Here is a 14,167-nt window from a genome sequence, read left to right as displayed (position 1 = left end):
AGAAATGTTTACTGCCTGCCTCATGTCCCATCTGAAATATCCTATCACTTATCCAACACTGTTCGTCTCTATTTAAATGGCCTGCAGATATACATCCCTCTCAGCGATGCCATTCTTGCTCAGGAGTCCCACTAGAACCTAGTATTTATAAAGTATGCACACACCAATTACAGTTCCTGGACGTTACAATGCAGCAAAGGATTTTAGAGTTATCCTGCAAACAAACTGGCCATCTCAGCTTCATGTCAACCAAGAGTTGCTTAATTCCCTCGAACAAGGCAACTGCACAGAATGGTGAGGGTTAGCTGAATCTTTAAGCAAACTTAAAGTCAACTTGGACAGCCCTGAACAGGAAGCAAGCCTACCCAAACCTATACATTTAACTTTTTTCCCCCCCTCTCACTCTAATACATGTTTAGGGAGGTGTGACAAGCTGGTTTATAAGTTGGTGCCAGAGCTGTCAGGGCCCCGAAACCCCTGCAGAGCCACCGCGGGGCACAGCAGCCGGCGGCAGCAACTGCCTCCTGCTCCTCGTTCAAAAGCTCCACTTTCCTCGGGTTAACACTCCTTGCTGCAAAAACTTGAAATTATAAAATAGGTTGCGATACGGTATTTTAAGTATTTTTCGTAGCTCTTTTGTAATTGTTTCACATAAAATTCTTTCACAGAGAGGAAGCAACTGACACACTGCGTTAATTGAACCAAAGGAAAAGCAATCTGAATGCCACGGCACTTACACCAGGTGCCAGCCGACTGCAAAGTAAAATGTATTTCTGCTGAAACAAAATAGCCTTCCAGAAACAGCTCTACTGATATCAAATTAGTTCAGCAAAACCTACGTGCCAATCACCAAAAGGCCAACCCAGTTTCCTGCTATGCTTGCACAAATGACGACAGAAAATAAAACATCATTATACAGGTAAGAAATCTATTTTGAACACTCGGATAAGTTCATTTATTTTTCCATCTGTTCTCCCAGATTTCATTACTACCTGCCTGCAGAATCATTTTCACAGGTTCCTAAACAGGTATATTTTAATCTCCAGGTTTTTGCCTCCCATTTATACCACAAATAAAGAATCATTAGGCCAAAAGTTGAGTTCATTGATAGCTGCGAAGCTAACACTCCTAAGGCTGCACAAATATGCAACGTTCAGATGTACCAGCAGAAATCAAACAATTCTATTTACAGTAATGCTGGAGGTCTCAGGAATCACACTCATTCCAACCAGACCGGCCACAGGAACAAAAAATAGCAAATAGTTCAAGTGTGATCCCGAGGTCCCTAGAGACAGAACTGGGGATAAGATGGTGTCACTCGGATCTCAGTAACCAAAAAAAGATAAAAAAAATTAAAGCAAACCCTCCACTGCAAACTTCCTAACCCTCTAGAGATGCAGCCTCCCTGCAGAAACAGAATAGTAAATCACCATTAGGTAGCTGTAAAGCCCTTCATAAAGCATCGTACGACTGTATGATGTATGGTACACCTCTGCACATGCTGCATCTTCCTCGTGTTCAAGCAACCTTTTGAGTACAACAATAAATCCACCAAGTCCTTGTAACTGCAAAGGTAGGGAGGACTAACGAAGGTTTGACTAGTTCCCCTTCAGAGCATTACTTAACTACGAGTACTTGGAACAAAAAAAATCATTGCTGCAATTCACAAATATAATTCAGCAAGCATGGTACACGGCAATTTTTGGTTTACCTTTACTTCCCAGGCTGGCAGACACGCTGCCCACGTGGGTAATCACCTTCAGCAGTGGGCGAGACAGAAGGGCCCCTTCAATGCAGCTAATTTCCAATTAGGTTCTCATGAGTTTAGGACTGTATCATGTACAAAGTCCTCTCTATCATCTTGCCACAAAATCCAAAAAGGCTTCTCCCCAACATTGACCTTCTGGGACCAAAAAAGATAAGCTACAAAAACCACATTACAGGCCAGATTTATCTACATAAATATGTGTCTAGATTTTAAAAAATTGTAAACACAGGAGAACTGCAGAAGCTGGGTGTGAGATGTTTCTAGAATTCTCATCATAAATTAGAAGCAATGCTCCCGACAATTCCAATTTCAACTGAGTATTTTTGAAGCCTGCCTCTGAATTCAGCCCGCTCAGCTTTTCAAGCCTGTGCACACTGTCACAGCTCTTGAATGCTTTACACCAACAGTGAGTTTTTTGTTGCCAAGTGTCTGTGTCTCTGGTCTCTCTGTCCCAGTGTTCAGTATGAGACAAGTTATTCAACAAGTTTTAAAAAAATAATTTATTACTTTTTTCCCCTGAGGTAAAGCACAAAGCGCAGATTTTTAAAGTGTGATCAATAACAAAACTAATAGTCCCCAAATCATCTCCAACAGATAAAAAATGATGAATGAGGTTTTGTCCCCTACTCCCCCAAAAGTATGAAAAAAGCTATTTTTATGGCAACATATATAGAAAGAAAACTATACATGGATTTCCAATCATACGGATCATCAACCACCAGCTGATGGGATTTTCATTCTGAGCGCAGAATGATGAACTGGATGTCTTGAAAAGATCTATTACTAAATGTCAAGATAGGAAACAAAGAAATCAAAAGAGAAAAAACCTCTCCCACTGATTTTAAGATTACAAACTAAAAACTATGTAGTCATTTAACATACACAGTCTCATCAGAACCACACAAAGTGGAATGCCAGGGATTAAACAATTTCATTTGGTTTTGAACATTTGAATCATTCTCCCATAAATCCCCCAGAACGCAAGCTGTTCCCAAGAATGTGGAGAAAGCGATTTCCTTCTCCTGTGTAGTGACGGAAGGAGGAGGGATGCTTCCCTGTGTTAAGCGTGCTTACAGGTGAGGTGTCCCCCAATTATGCGACAACTGCACAAGAGGCACAACGTGGCCTGAAATGCAGTGTTCAAAAGTTGAACACGAAGCCATATATATTCCCTTTCATGCATACAGACAATATACATACTTATATGTATTACCATAATAATAAAATACCTCGAGTCTCAAGAAATAAGCATATGCTGGAAAGCCCTCTTTCCCCCTCAGAGCTGAACAGAGGACAGAGCAATTCCTTAACATTCAGAAAGAGATTATGTTAACCCCTTTATTATTTGGAAGAAAAAGAAGAAAAGATAGGAGGATTGAAAGATAATGGTCTGCTGCCACAAGCTAATTTGTTCTTTTTTCACGAACAAGAACTCTTAAGATAGATAAATAACGTTTTGTGGCCTGCTCTTAATTCTTGTACACTTGCTCCTCCAACTCAGGCCGTATGAATTTGTCAACTTTACCGATCTCTGCGTTTCGGTTGTCACTCCGAGAACAGCTTTTCCTTTCTGTCTGTTTAGAAAGAACGGGTGGCTGGGCAGACTTAATGGAATTATCAGTATTCATTATCTTTTTAATCCCTTTGTCATCTGATTTTTTTTAAAGATATCTTAAACATTTATGGGAGGATAACTACACCAGGGAAGTGGCCAAGGTATTAAATGACAGGTTCCAAAATATTTGGAAAAAAGCCCACAAACACCAAACACAAAACAGATGCTGAAATATATTTCTTACTAAAGCAGCTGCCAAAACCCAGTATCTCAGAAAAGCAATTTTGTTATGAAGAATTGCTGGACTCTAAGGAACAGACTGTCTGCTTAAAACTATCTAGGGCTAACACATATATTCTTTTGTAATTTGTTTTTTATATCTCCCTTAAATAATTTTGGGATTTGTCCTTGTTTATACCGTAGTCTGAGTATGAGCCAGATGACAATTAGAGAAAAATCAAAGGAATACCTAGCCAGAGATGCCATTTATCATTCCTTCAGCTGGGTTGGTGTTTTCATCTCACTTTTTTTTCATATTCATGTCAAAAAAAAATAATCAGTCTTAACTGAGGTGACTGCCCTAGGAATGACTTGCAGGAGATGCAAATGCTGAGTGCTCGCACATAATGTGTTTGGAATTAAAAGCTACAAACCACTATTCCCACTCAGAGTGAATGTATAGAAGTTTATGGCTTGATGAGGGCCAGTATGTGCTGCTGTCTCACACATTCTTGGAGTTTTAAATAAGTATAAAACAATACATACACAGGTAGCAAACAGAGACAAAGACGCCAAGCTGTCAGGCCTAACAGGTCATACTTTGCTGTCAGTTAAGTACAGCTCTGAGCTCTTCCTCACGCAAGGGGCCCCGTCATCCTTGTTTGATATCTAAACCCTTAGGGTGGTTTGTGTTTGGTTCTGAGGCGCTGCTCCCTGCACCACTTCTGGGATCCTTCTGGAGTGGAATAACAGGACCTCACCCAAGACAGAGTCCCAGGGTGGGTCAGCTTCCGTACCACTCCACCAGCAGCATGGAGCGGATCCTGCCAGGTTTTAGTGGCTTCTTCCAAGCCTAGTTCTCCAACTCTACCCTAGCAGGTCCTGGGACTTCATGCAGGATCCCTCCACATCACGTTATACATGCAAAAATATAGCAAGATGCAAGCCAGACTTCTCTTTACTTTGAATAAATTAAAAAAAAATTATTTTAAAATACCTTTAACATTTTTTCTAAAGTCTGTCAGGCTCTGTGAGAGGGCATCTGGGGCCCAGAAGAGCCTGAACATTCTTCATTATCAGGCCAAGATTCCCAGTTACAACTTATTTCAGCTTTTATCTGCTAGAACACCCCATTTACAGCCTGGTGAAAGCTGTTCCACTTGCAAGAGCCTCACCTGTACACAACAGCAGGGATACGCTTCCAGGATCGAAAGCTTGCCACACTCTCTAGCTCTTTATCCGTGATCCAGGCAGGAACTATGATTTCCTGGGGGTAACTACCACAGAGCCTGTGAGAAAAGTGGTGCAAAGGGTTGAACGTAAGCAATACAGAGCAGTTGCACACTTCCCAGACACACAAATAAGCACTATAAGCAACCTGACAGCTGTTCATCTCAGCAAACTGCCATTTTTAACAAAATTTTCCTGTTTCAATGTATGTTAATAAACTCCTCTGCATATACAAAAAGCACTGTGAACATTGAGGTATATAACTGCACTTCAGAATTAGAAGATTCAAGCTGGTGTTTTCTCAGGAAATTCACACATAGGCGATTAACTCCAGCTGCTGAAATAAACTGGACCACAGAAAAGAAATTCCACATCTCAATGCTAAAGAATTAGCCACTCAATTTCTGGGTCACCAAATACAGAAGCAGAGCCACCCTGGGCTACTGGATTCAAGACAGAAAACTTGTGTAAGTGTGGAAAAAGTAAATTGGCTCATCAACCCTTGCTGAAGGCAGGAATCTGAGTGCACTGACATGTTTGACTGGCTAACTGAAGCTTTCTTCTGCCTCCTACTCCACAATATAACTAATAAAGTCATGACTGCCAATGAGAACAGTGCAAGCAGTCAGTAGAGTGAGTGCAATATATTGCTGAACCACAAACTAGTTCATCCCCAGTCCATCCCCTTAAAGAGATGCATTTACTCCACAAGGACAGACATGAACACGTGTCTAAGACCATTCTACTCAGAAAAATATATCAATCCTCCTGAAAAATGCTCTTTCTTAAGCGCTGGCCACAAGGAGGAAAGGATTAGTTTGTGTTTTCTGCTTCCATATGACATATGAAGTTTTTTTCCTTTTTCTTTAGTATTAAATATGTAAGGGATAGCCATTTTTTCTTCCCTAGATTTTGAGACCAAGACAGATATTCTTCTTGTGGTGACACCAGCTACCAGCTGCAAGTCATTGCCCTGCAAAGACAAAGCAATGAAACACGTTTCATCACCAAGTGTTACTGCTGGGTTTGCTCTGAATTGGATTAGGGATCAGCCAGTACACTCTGTCCTACCAACCCTCAATGGAGGAACACCCTCCTCTGCTCCAGCAGCTAGAGAAAAGGACATTTGTCTATGCTGTCACCACAAAGTGATGAATTTTCTTATTTTCAGGATCTACAAGCTTAACTCTTCCAAACCAACTTTTTTTAAAAAAATACAAGTCTTCGTCATAAGTTAAGAGAATAAGACACAATTAAAAAAAGGTTTTTTAAAAGTTCAGTCATACTCTACTCAGCTTATTTAAGGTTTCCCCTTCTTCCATTAGAATGCTTATTCTCTAAGAAGCACATCAAAATCTGGTATTTCTAAGCCTACAAAAAATGTAGCAACTAGTAAAATATTAAATAATATATTAAAAGCACATTTTTTCTATAAAACAGCAAAAAAATCATAATTCTAATCATCCCTTATTAGGAACTGTAGAACTTGGAAAAGTTCCAGTAATTTGCTATAACAAAATCAGTGTCTTGAGATGCCATTTGGCTGTGAATCAGCAGCCCACATAACTTACTTGTACTTCTCATTGATGTTGGAAATCCTCCAGGCATTGTTCATATCAAAACCCATCCGTTCGACTTCATTTTTAAACCTTGAAGTTACATGTTCTCCTGGGTATCAAAAGCAGAGAGAGAAAATAAATGCAAAATAAGTAGTAAGATTCCTACCTTTCAAAATAGTTAGAGAAAAACCACCGCTGCGCTCTTACTTATTAAAAACTGGAAAGGGAAAGGAACAGTCCAAAAACACCACCTACATTTCACAACCCTGTTTTGGAATTCCGCATCAGGAGAACCACAGCTTGTACTGATGGCTCTCCCCGGTCAACTCTGCAGAAGTGCTGAAGTCCGTCACGGACTTTTTCTCTGAAATGACCAGCTTCTGTAAATTCATGCAAGAAACAATAATGCTGCAGACCGGAACCAAGCACATCAGTAAAAGCAATTTAGATCCATCAGCAGCCTCAGAGGAAAAACGCTAGTAGTTTTTATTCTCTGAAGTTCAGAATAATTTTGTATCAACGAGAAGAATGTGAAGCTCAGGTCCAACCGATACATGAAGGGGTATTATATGGAATGTTGTCTGAAACTTGGGCAATCTCCATTTAGTATGCAATTTAAGCAACAGGTTTCCTGTATGACTGTAGACAAGCCCCGTAATTTAACCTGCATCTCAGTTTGCCATCTGTAAATTGGACATTATTCCTCCATGAGTCATGTGGAGATACGAAGATAAAATGCATAAACGATTGTTTGACACACATATCAGTCACAAGATCCTCACAAATTCCTGGATCAATATATTAAAGGAACAGGAATGAGCTCTATTTATTTCCTAGACACTTTTTTAAAAAGTATCAAAATACAGTTGAAAAATATACAACGGTAATAAGTAGCAATTATTCTGATAGACAGAAAATCTAGAGAATTAGAAGGTACTCCATCAACATGTAGAATAATGTACAAAATTTCCAGGTTCACAGAGCTAAGAAATGTGATAAATTTAATGAGCATGTGAGCAACACTAGATAAAATGATTCTGAAAGTCCGTCCATTGCTTGTCTCTTTAAATTACTGTATCATTAAATCATGAGGCTGAGCATCACCCAGCTGGGGAAAAAAAAATCTGTTGAAAAATTAATGCTTTAAGTATTACATCTTTCCATTGTATACTACAGAAAAGCCTTAAAAACTCAGGTCTTTCAATATCTAAGAAATATGTAGATACATATTTATCTCAAAGAAGTAAATGTACATGTCAAACATTTTTTTCTGTGACATTACAGAACAATTAGATAAATCTAGAGAAATAGGTAAATTAAGAATAAAGACAGCAGCCTAACTGCAGGACTTAATTAACTGTGAAAGAGAAGCTGGAACATTACTCATTCCTACAGATCAGACCACACAGTGAAAGTTGTACTTTGCAAATCTAGACATGCTTTACAACACGGACAATGTGCAAGAGATCTGCATAATGAGATTCTTTTGCTTTTTGAAAGGTAAAACCTGACAATGACACTGAGTGCCAATGGAGAATATTCACTCTTCAAGGCACATGGAGGTAAAAATCTATGGACCTTATAGTATCATAGAATGGTTGAGGTCGGAAGGGACCTTAAATATCATCTAGTTCCAACCCCCTGCTACAGACCAGGACACCTTCCACTAGACCAGGTTGCTTAAAGACCCATCCAACCTGGCCTAACCCCTACCATTTATTGCCTTTACATTATGTCACTGGTACAACAGTACCATGAAAGAGAAACAGTCCTGCCTCCTGGGTCGTGCATTTTCTGCAGAAGGCTAGTCTCAGTATCACACAGGCACTGTAGTTCTGCTCTGCCTTCGCTATCACCAGATCAACTAGACTGGAGCTTGCCAACACTTCCCCGCTATCTTCTAGCCACCCACTCACATCAGCTGCGTCAGTCCCTGTTTTATGAAAGCTGGACAGGCCCATGGAGATGGGCAGCTCTGTGAGGAGCCCTTTGATCCTTTGTCAAGTGCAGAGGTGAAACTGGGACAATACATTCCAGCCAGACGTTCCAAAAACCTCTGTCACATTCTTCCTTAGCAGTGACTTTTTTTTTTTTTAAAACAACAACAAACCCTTTATTGAACGGAGCATGCTCTTGCAGCACTGAAGGCGGGCTTCATTACCAGCTGCTTTGAGGAATAGCCATAAAGCTTGTGGCACATCCTTAAGGACTTTTCTGGATAGCAAATGAGAATACTGGAAACATCGCCCAGCTACCGATGCTGCATACTGCCAGTAGGTTTTAAATGAAACACATAAAACTACATGAAAATGAACTATTCTGTTTGATTTCTCATTTCTCCCTCTTCATTTGTCAGCTACTGTGCATGTCATGAAATCATAAGCGTTCCTCTGCAAAATGAAACCTAGCCTTTACATTTTGTCCGAACCTCCTGAAATGCTGGTATTTTAAGAGGCGCTTTGAGCCAAGATAGGTAATATTTTCAAAGCATCCCAATCAACTCTCAAAATCAGAGAAAAAGCTATGCATTTTGTGAACTTGTGCCCTCTGAGTATAAAAGCTGATCTTGTGGGCCACAGATCATATATCCCATTACATATATTGATAACAACTCACATTTTTTCCCCAGAAGTTGATATTGTGCGATTGTAGAGCAACTTAGTATTTTTGTCCATATCTACCAAATATTGGGCTCCTTGGATGTAAAAAAATAAATTACAGTGTCTTGGGATTAAACTTCTTCAATTCCATTCCCATAGATTTATTTCAACTATAATTCAACTCTTAGGAGAATATCCACTGCCAAAAATAAGCTACAGGGAAGAAAGTTACTACATTAAAGAAAAGTATTTGATAGACATACCCACAAGAAAAAAATTTTCTTGCCAAATGTTAATAAAAAGGAAAATGCTGCTTCTTATCCTAACCTAGTGTTAGGTTGAAGCCCATCTGTTGCCGTGAGGAAGGGAAAAGGACTACAAGGAGACTTAGCAAGCTATCTACGTGTCTGCTATCTTCCAGTTCCTGAATTTAGTTAGGAGGGAAAAGACCTGAGTTTAAAATACTGCTCTGAGAGGTTTTTTTCCTTTTTTTCAGTAACTGCTAACTAAAGTGTGTAAAGTGCAGGAACAGGAACCAGAACCAAGGAAAACCTCCTCCCAGCTGCGTGCTACCTGTTGACTGCTCTTCCTCAGGCACCAAAGAGATTATAGTCTTGGCTCAGCCTCAGACCAGCCGCAGTAACAAGGACAGAATCACACTAACATTCCTCAACCTAACTGGGACTCTTCTCAGATATGTGAACTGTGAGTGGAGAGCCTCAGACTGGAGAGGGCCTGGAACTCAGATTTCCTTATATTCAAACAAGTGCTATAACCACCAGCATCCCAATTTTTAGCTTTTATTCACTGTGGGTGTCTAAAACTTTCCAGCAAGGATGATATTTTACTAAATAGGTCGCTGTCTTACAGCTGTAAATGGAGCAGCTCAGGAACTTCCTTCTTCACCTCCTGCTCCTCAATATCCATGAAGACCACTGTTCTAGGCAATTACAAAAAAACGTGGGAACAATCAATACAAAATGGTTTAGGTTGGAAGTTGCTGCCATGGTGAACAAAATGTTGTTAGTATTATACATGACTGACTAAATCAAACCCACCACAATAATTTCCTCAGGATATTCAGTTACTGCTTTGCATATTGATCCCAAAGTACCTATGGTGGGAGCGAATCTCTCCTTTGTTCAGACAAAACAAAACTCGGACTGTGTGGCAGACATGCAAGACATGAAGGGAGACCTCGCTGTAAATGAAGATATACTACACCTATATAATTACCACATACAGTATATTCACCAGCTGGTGAAGAAGTGCAAGAACTTATGTACAAAAAAGAAATCCCATACTGGAATTTTCCAGGTTTGGTTTACAACAGCACAGACTGAATTTGTTTTAAACTTTTTTTGAAAGTTCTGGGTTTCAGCAAACGGGCAGTTACTAGTCGATGCATTTGTGATGGTCCCCAAAGTGTTTCCACATACCTGGCCGACACAAATCCCCGTGCTGTTCCTTTTCACTAGCATATACCTCCATACACCAAGCATGATAGGCAAATGAGAAAAGGTCTTCTATCTTCGAAGGAGGGCGGATGGCATTGTTCAGTCGCTTAAGCCAATCTTGACATTGCTCAAAAGTAGAAAACTGACACCTGTCCCAGAAATAAACATTTATCTATTAATTTTCAGTGAAAGATGCCAGACTATACACCTGACAGCTGACTATGAAAAGATCTATGAAAGCCAAAGGTGGGAACAAGCATCTTATCAATAACTTAGTTCTGCTTCTATGTACACACTAATGGATAGTAAAAATGAAACCTTTGGATATTAGTAAAGAAATACACACTGAGGAAGTCAAAATAAAACTGTAAGCAGGAAAGCAATGTTCTGTGATTGTGAATAAACCAGTGGCATGCCCTACTAGTCATGAATGAGGGAGACACTTATGCCTGTGTTTACTAAAAACCGAGGACAGTACCGCTGAGTTCAGCCTGCAGCTTTCACACGGCCAAAGACAGGAATGCGTTACAGCAGCTTGGTGACTGGTGGCCTCAGATGCAAACTCACAAAACCATCACATGCATTATAATCTATGCAGTGTACTCCCATAAACAAGAATGCATTTTTCATCAGACATAGGAGAAATATCCATTTGTTTAATATACTTGAGAATAATGAGGACAAACTCCAGTATCTGAAATCCTACATTATTCCCCTATCTCATATGCTAAGATTCTCTTTCTGGCCTTGGTGGGAAGCATAATGTTTTTGAAACTGAGCTTTGCCTAACAGTACAGACTAACAACAGCTAGTGAGAATATTCCCTGCACAGGAGAAATAATCTTCAAAGCAGTACATTAAAATTACATTAGCTTGTCTTTTCAAAGAGGATTCCTGGACCTTTTAAAATAGAAGGGTAGAAATAAAATCAGTGATTTATTTTGCTCTGACAGATTTCTTCAAGATTTTATAGTTATGAAATATTCATCAAGTATTTACATTCAGCTCAGTCTGTGTTCTACTGCATTCATAGTTAATGATAGCATCTGTATTCTCTAAGGGCAGGATTTATTACCCTTACCTGCAAATATCTAAAAATCACTCAGTGGAAAGAGACATGTCCAACTCATGAAACGTGTCTAAATAGCTGTGAGGAACTGCAGCCTGGAGGTGTTTATTTCCCATCATTGACTATAAAGCAAGCCGAGACTACTAGCTTAGACTGGGTAATTCTCTATTAAATATCCATAGTCAGACAAGATACATCTCACCCTGAAGACCCCATTTGCCTTCTAAATTCTTTTAAAGGTAGTGTTGCAAATAACAAGTGCTATCTTCACTTGAGCCCTATTATTCAAAAGACAAACTACTTCGCTCATGAAAAGTACATGAACATGTTCTAAATCTGGTATCTCAGCCCCATGCTTCACGATCTTCCAACAGTCAGTGTCACTAACTACTGATTCTCAGAGATACAATTTTGAAGGGAAATTCGTAAGGAAGGGCATAAATACAAATAACTTGTATTCATTCTACAATTAAGAGAGAAATAACAAATTAATGTAGAGAGGAAGGGTGACTTTTTTAAATGTCAAGAGCTACAAGTTAAGAGGAAGTTAAATAATTCAAATTAAACTAAATATTACTTCTAAAGTAAAATCAGTCCTCATCAAAATACAGCATTTCAGGAAGCAGCTGGCCTGTTAAACATTCTGAGTGCTCAGATATGACTGGGGCTCATTTCATTATACAAAAGGTACTGCCAGCAAACATTTAATCAAAAAGAAATGTTCCTTTCTTGTTAATTAAAGTTTATGGATCAAAATTAATTTCTGCAGCAGAAAAGTAGGAAATAGCTGTAGCTCAGGCACAGTAGCTCAGAGACTCATAGGGCAGACTCTAAAGTCTGCTGAAGGACAGACATAAATACTCCCTTCCACATGATGCTATCTGCTTTACTGGGTTACAGAGGGGATTGCAGACCTGGCTTTACCCTTACTCTCTCACTTTCTTTTCCAATAGGCTACTATGTCTTAAGAGTAGCAACTGTACCCTCACAGCTCTTAAAAATGCAGGGTGGCTGATGCTGTCCAGACTGAAGGTTTCATGCAGAACTGCACAAGCCCACACCTCAACCCTCCAAATGCCAAATCTTGATTAAACACATTTCCGAGAAGTGTATGTTGCAGTGGTTTTATCTAGTTCTGTATCCTATAACTAACTGAAGCAATACATTATAACGGTAAGGCAGGGGAAACACAGTGAGCTATGAATTTCAGAATAAAATCAAGGTCAGCCACTTCAGCTCAGACCAAGGTTTGCTGCTATACTGTATAACAGCAAGCAAAAATGCAGACCATCTTTGCTCCCATCCTCTTTACTAGAATGCCCAACTATCATACGCAAATTCAGACTAAAGAAAATCTTTTGACGGAAAATAAGTCCACTAAGTAAGAAAACACATTTCCTTAAAACATCACAGCTGTCCAGAGCATGTGGAAAGCAGTTACCCCCCATTCACATTCAGCGTATTCATACCTTATAACCTTGCAGTCTTTGCAAGTCAAATGAAGTTGAAATATATCACGGCACTCAACACTTTCTATAAGCTGCAATGGAACCTGCAATTAAAAAGATAATATAATTTTATTTCAAACAGCACTAACACTAATTTCTTGGCATATCTCACAAGGATTTATTACAGAACTACGTGGAGCCTGAAAAGAGGGAGAGAAAAATGAAGAAAAAGAAGTATAACCACTTCAACAGCTCTGAAGTATGGTACCATATATCAGTAGTTTCAGCTCCATTGCTGTATAGTCCAAAAACCTTAAGGGGTCACATGAAAACAGCTGAGAAGACTGTAGCACTGGTGACAAATGTGAAGGCAGGAAAAGCAGCAGAAACCCACAAGCTTCTCTCTCATGGAAGAGTCTTTCTCTCTTATAGGTCTACATTTAGGGATCTTGGGAATATAATTTTAGCTGTCAGTGTAAAAAATTAACTGCTAAGCAAGATCCCCCTTAACGGACTGCTGCAGTCTAGATGCTTGTTAGATGGAAATATTCCATATTTCCTCTCCAGCAAAGACACAATTGGTCTGTTTAGATCAACACTCATGATCAAAGCAGTCATATTTAGAGTAATAATGCTGAATTATTCATTTTTAAAGGTGTAGTTATATGCACTTATGTTTTGTGGAACACGTAACTAGCAGAAGCTTGATCAGGTAAAATGTGTAAGTGCATGCCAATACCTTTACAGATAAACCACAAGACAAAAATACCAGTTTTCATTAATATTTTTGTACCCTTACCTGAGACAAGCAAAGGTACATTATTGTCTTAAGTTAGTATTCAACTCATACATAACTGTCTAAATTCCAAACACAGAGAATTTAGCTAATACCAATAATAAACTTGAAGTGTAAAACTGTTCGAACTATTTATTAGGTTCTACTGAACATTACACAAGGCAACAAAACCTCTGCCATCAAGACCGTTCAGTACAAAGGCTACCAGAGAAACATTCAAATACTCTGTTATCTGCTTTGCCATCAGAGGAGTATGATCCAGCAGCTTAAGTTCTGGCTTGGGGTTTACAAGATGTGGCTGTAAGATCCTGCTCTGCCACTGTCTTTCCACATGACTCTGGGCAAGCCCTTGAAGGTCACCTCCAATCAAAGATCTGGGGTGAGGAATCAAGACAGCTTCTACTCAGGCACCACAGCTTAAAAAGTACCTGATTTCAGTGGAATGGAAAAAGGAAACGGAACTAAA

The 14,167-nt window shown here is 39.4% G+C and overlaps 1 protein-coding gene across 1 annotated transcript in view; it reads right to left on the bottom strand.

Moving 5' to 3' along the window:
* Positions 1-14,167, bottom strand: part of MTMR3 (myotubularin related protein 3) — a 79,304-nt gene that overhangs the window by 20,763 nt on the left and 44,374 nt on the right. The window contains exons 7-10 of the mRNA XM_010288156.1: positions 12,927-13,009; positions 10,371-10,537; positions 6,344-6,440; positions 4,718-4,831 (exon numbers count right to left, since the gene is read on the bottom strand). Coding sequence (XP_010286458.1) covers positions 4,718-4,831; positions 6,344-6,440; positions 10,371-10,537; positions 12,927-13,009 — 461 coding nt within the window. The remainder of the gene's footprint in view (positions 1-4,717; positions 4,832-6,343; positions 6,441-10,370; positions 10,538-12,926; positions 13,010-14,167) is intronic.

The sequence above is a fragment of the Phaethon lepturus genome, unplaced genomic scaffold (genome assembly GCF_000687285.1).
Source record: "Phaethon lepturus isolate BGI_N335 unplaced genomic scaffold, ASM68728v1 scaffold16415, whole genome shotgun sequence".
NCBI classification, from domain to species: domain Eukaryota; kingdom Metazoa; phylum Chordata; class Aves; order Phaethontiformes; family Phaethontidae; genus Phaethon; species Phaethon lepturus.
The sequence above is the reverse complement of the archived record's forward strand: the minus strand, read 5'-3'. Positions and strand labels throughout refer to the sequence as shown.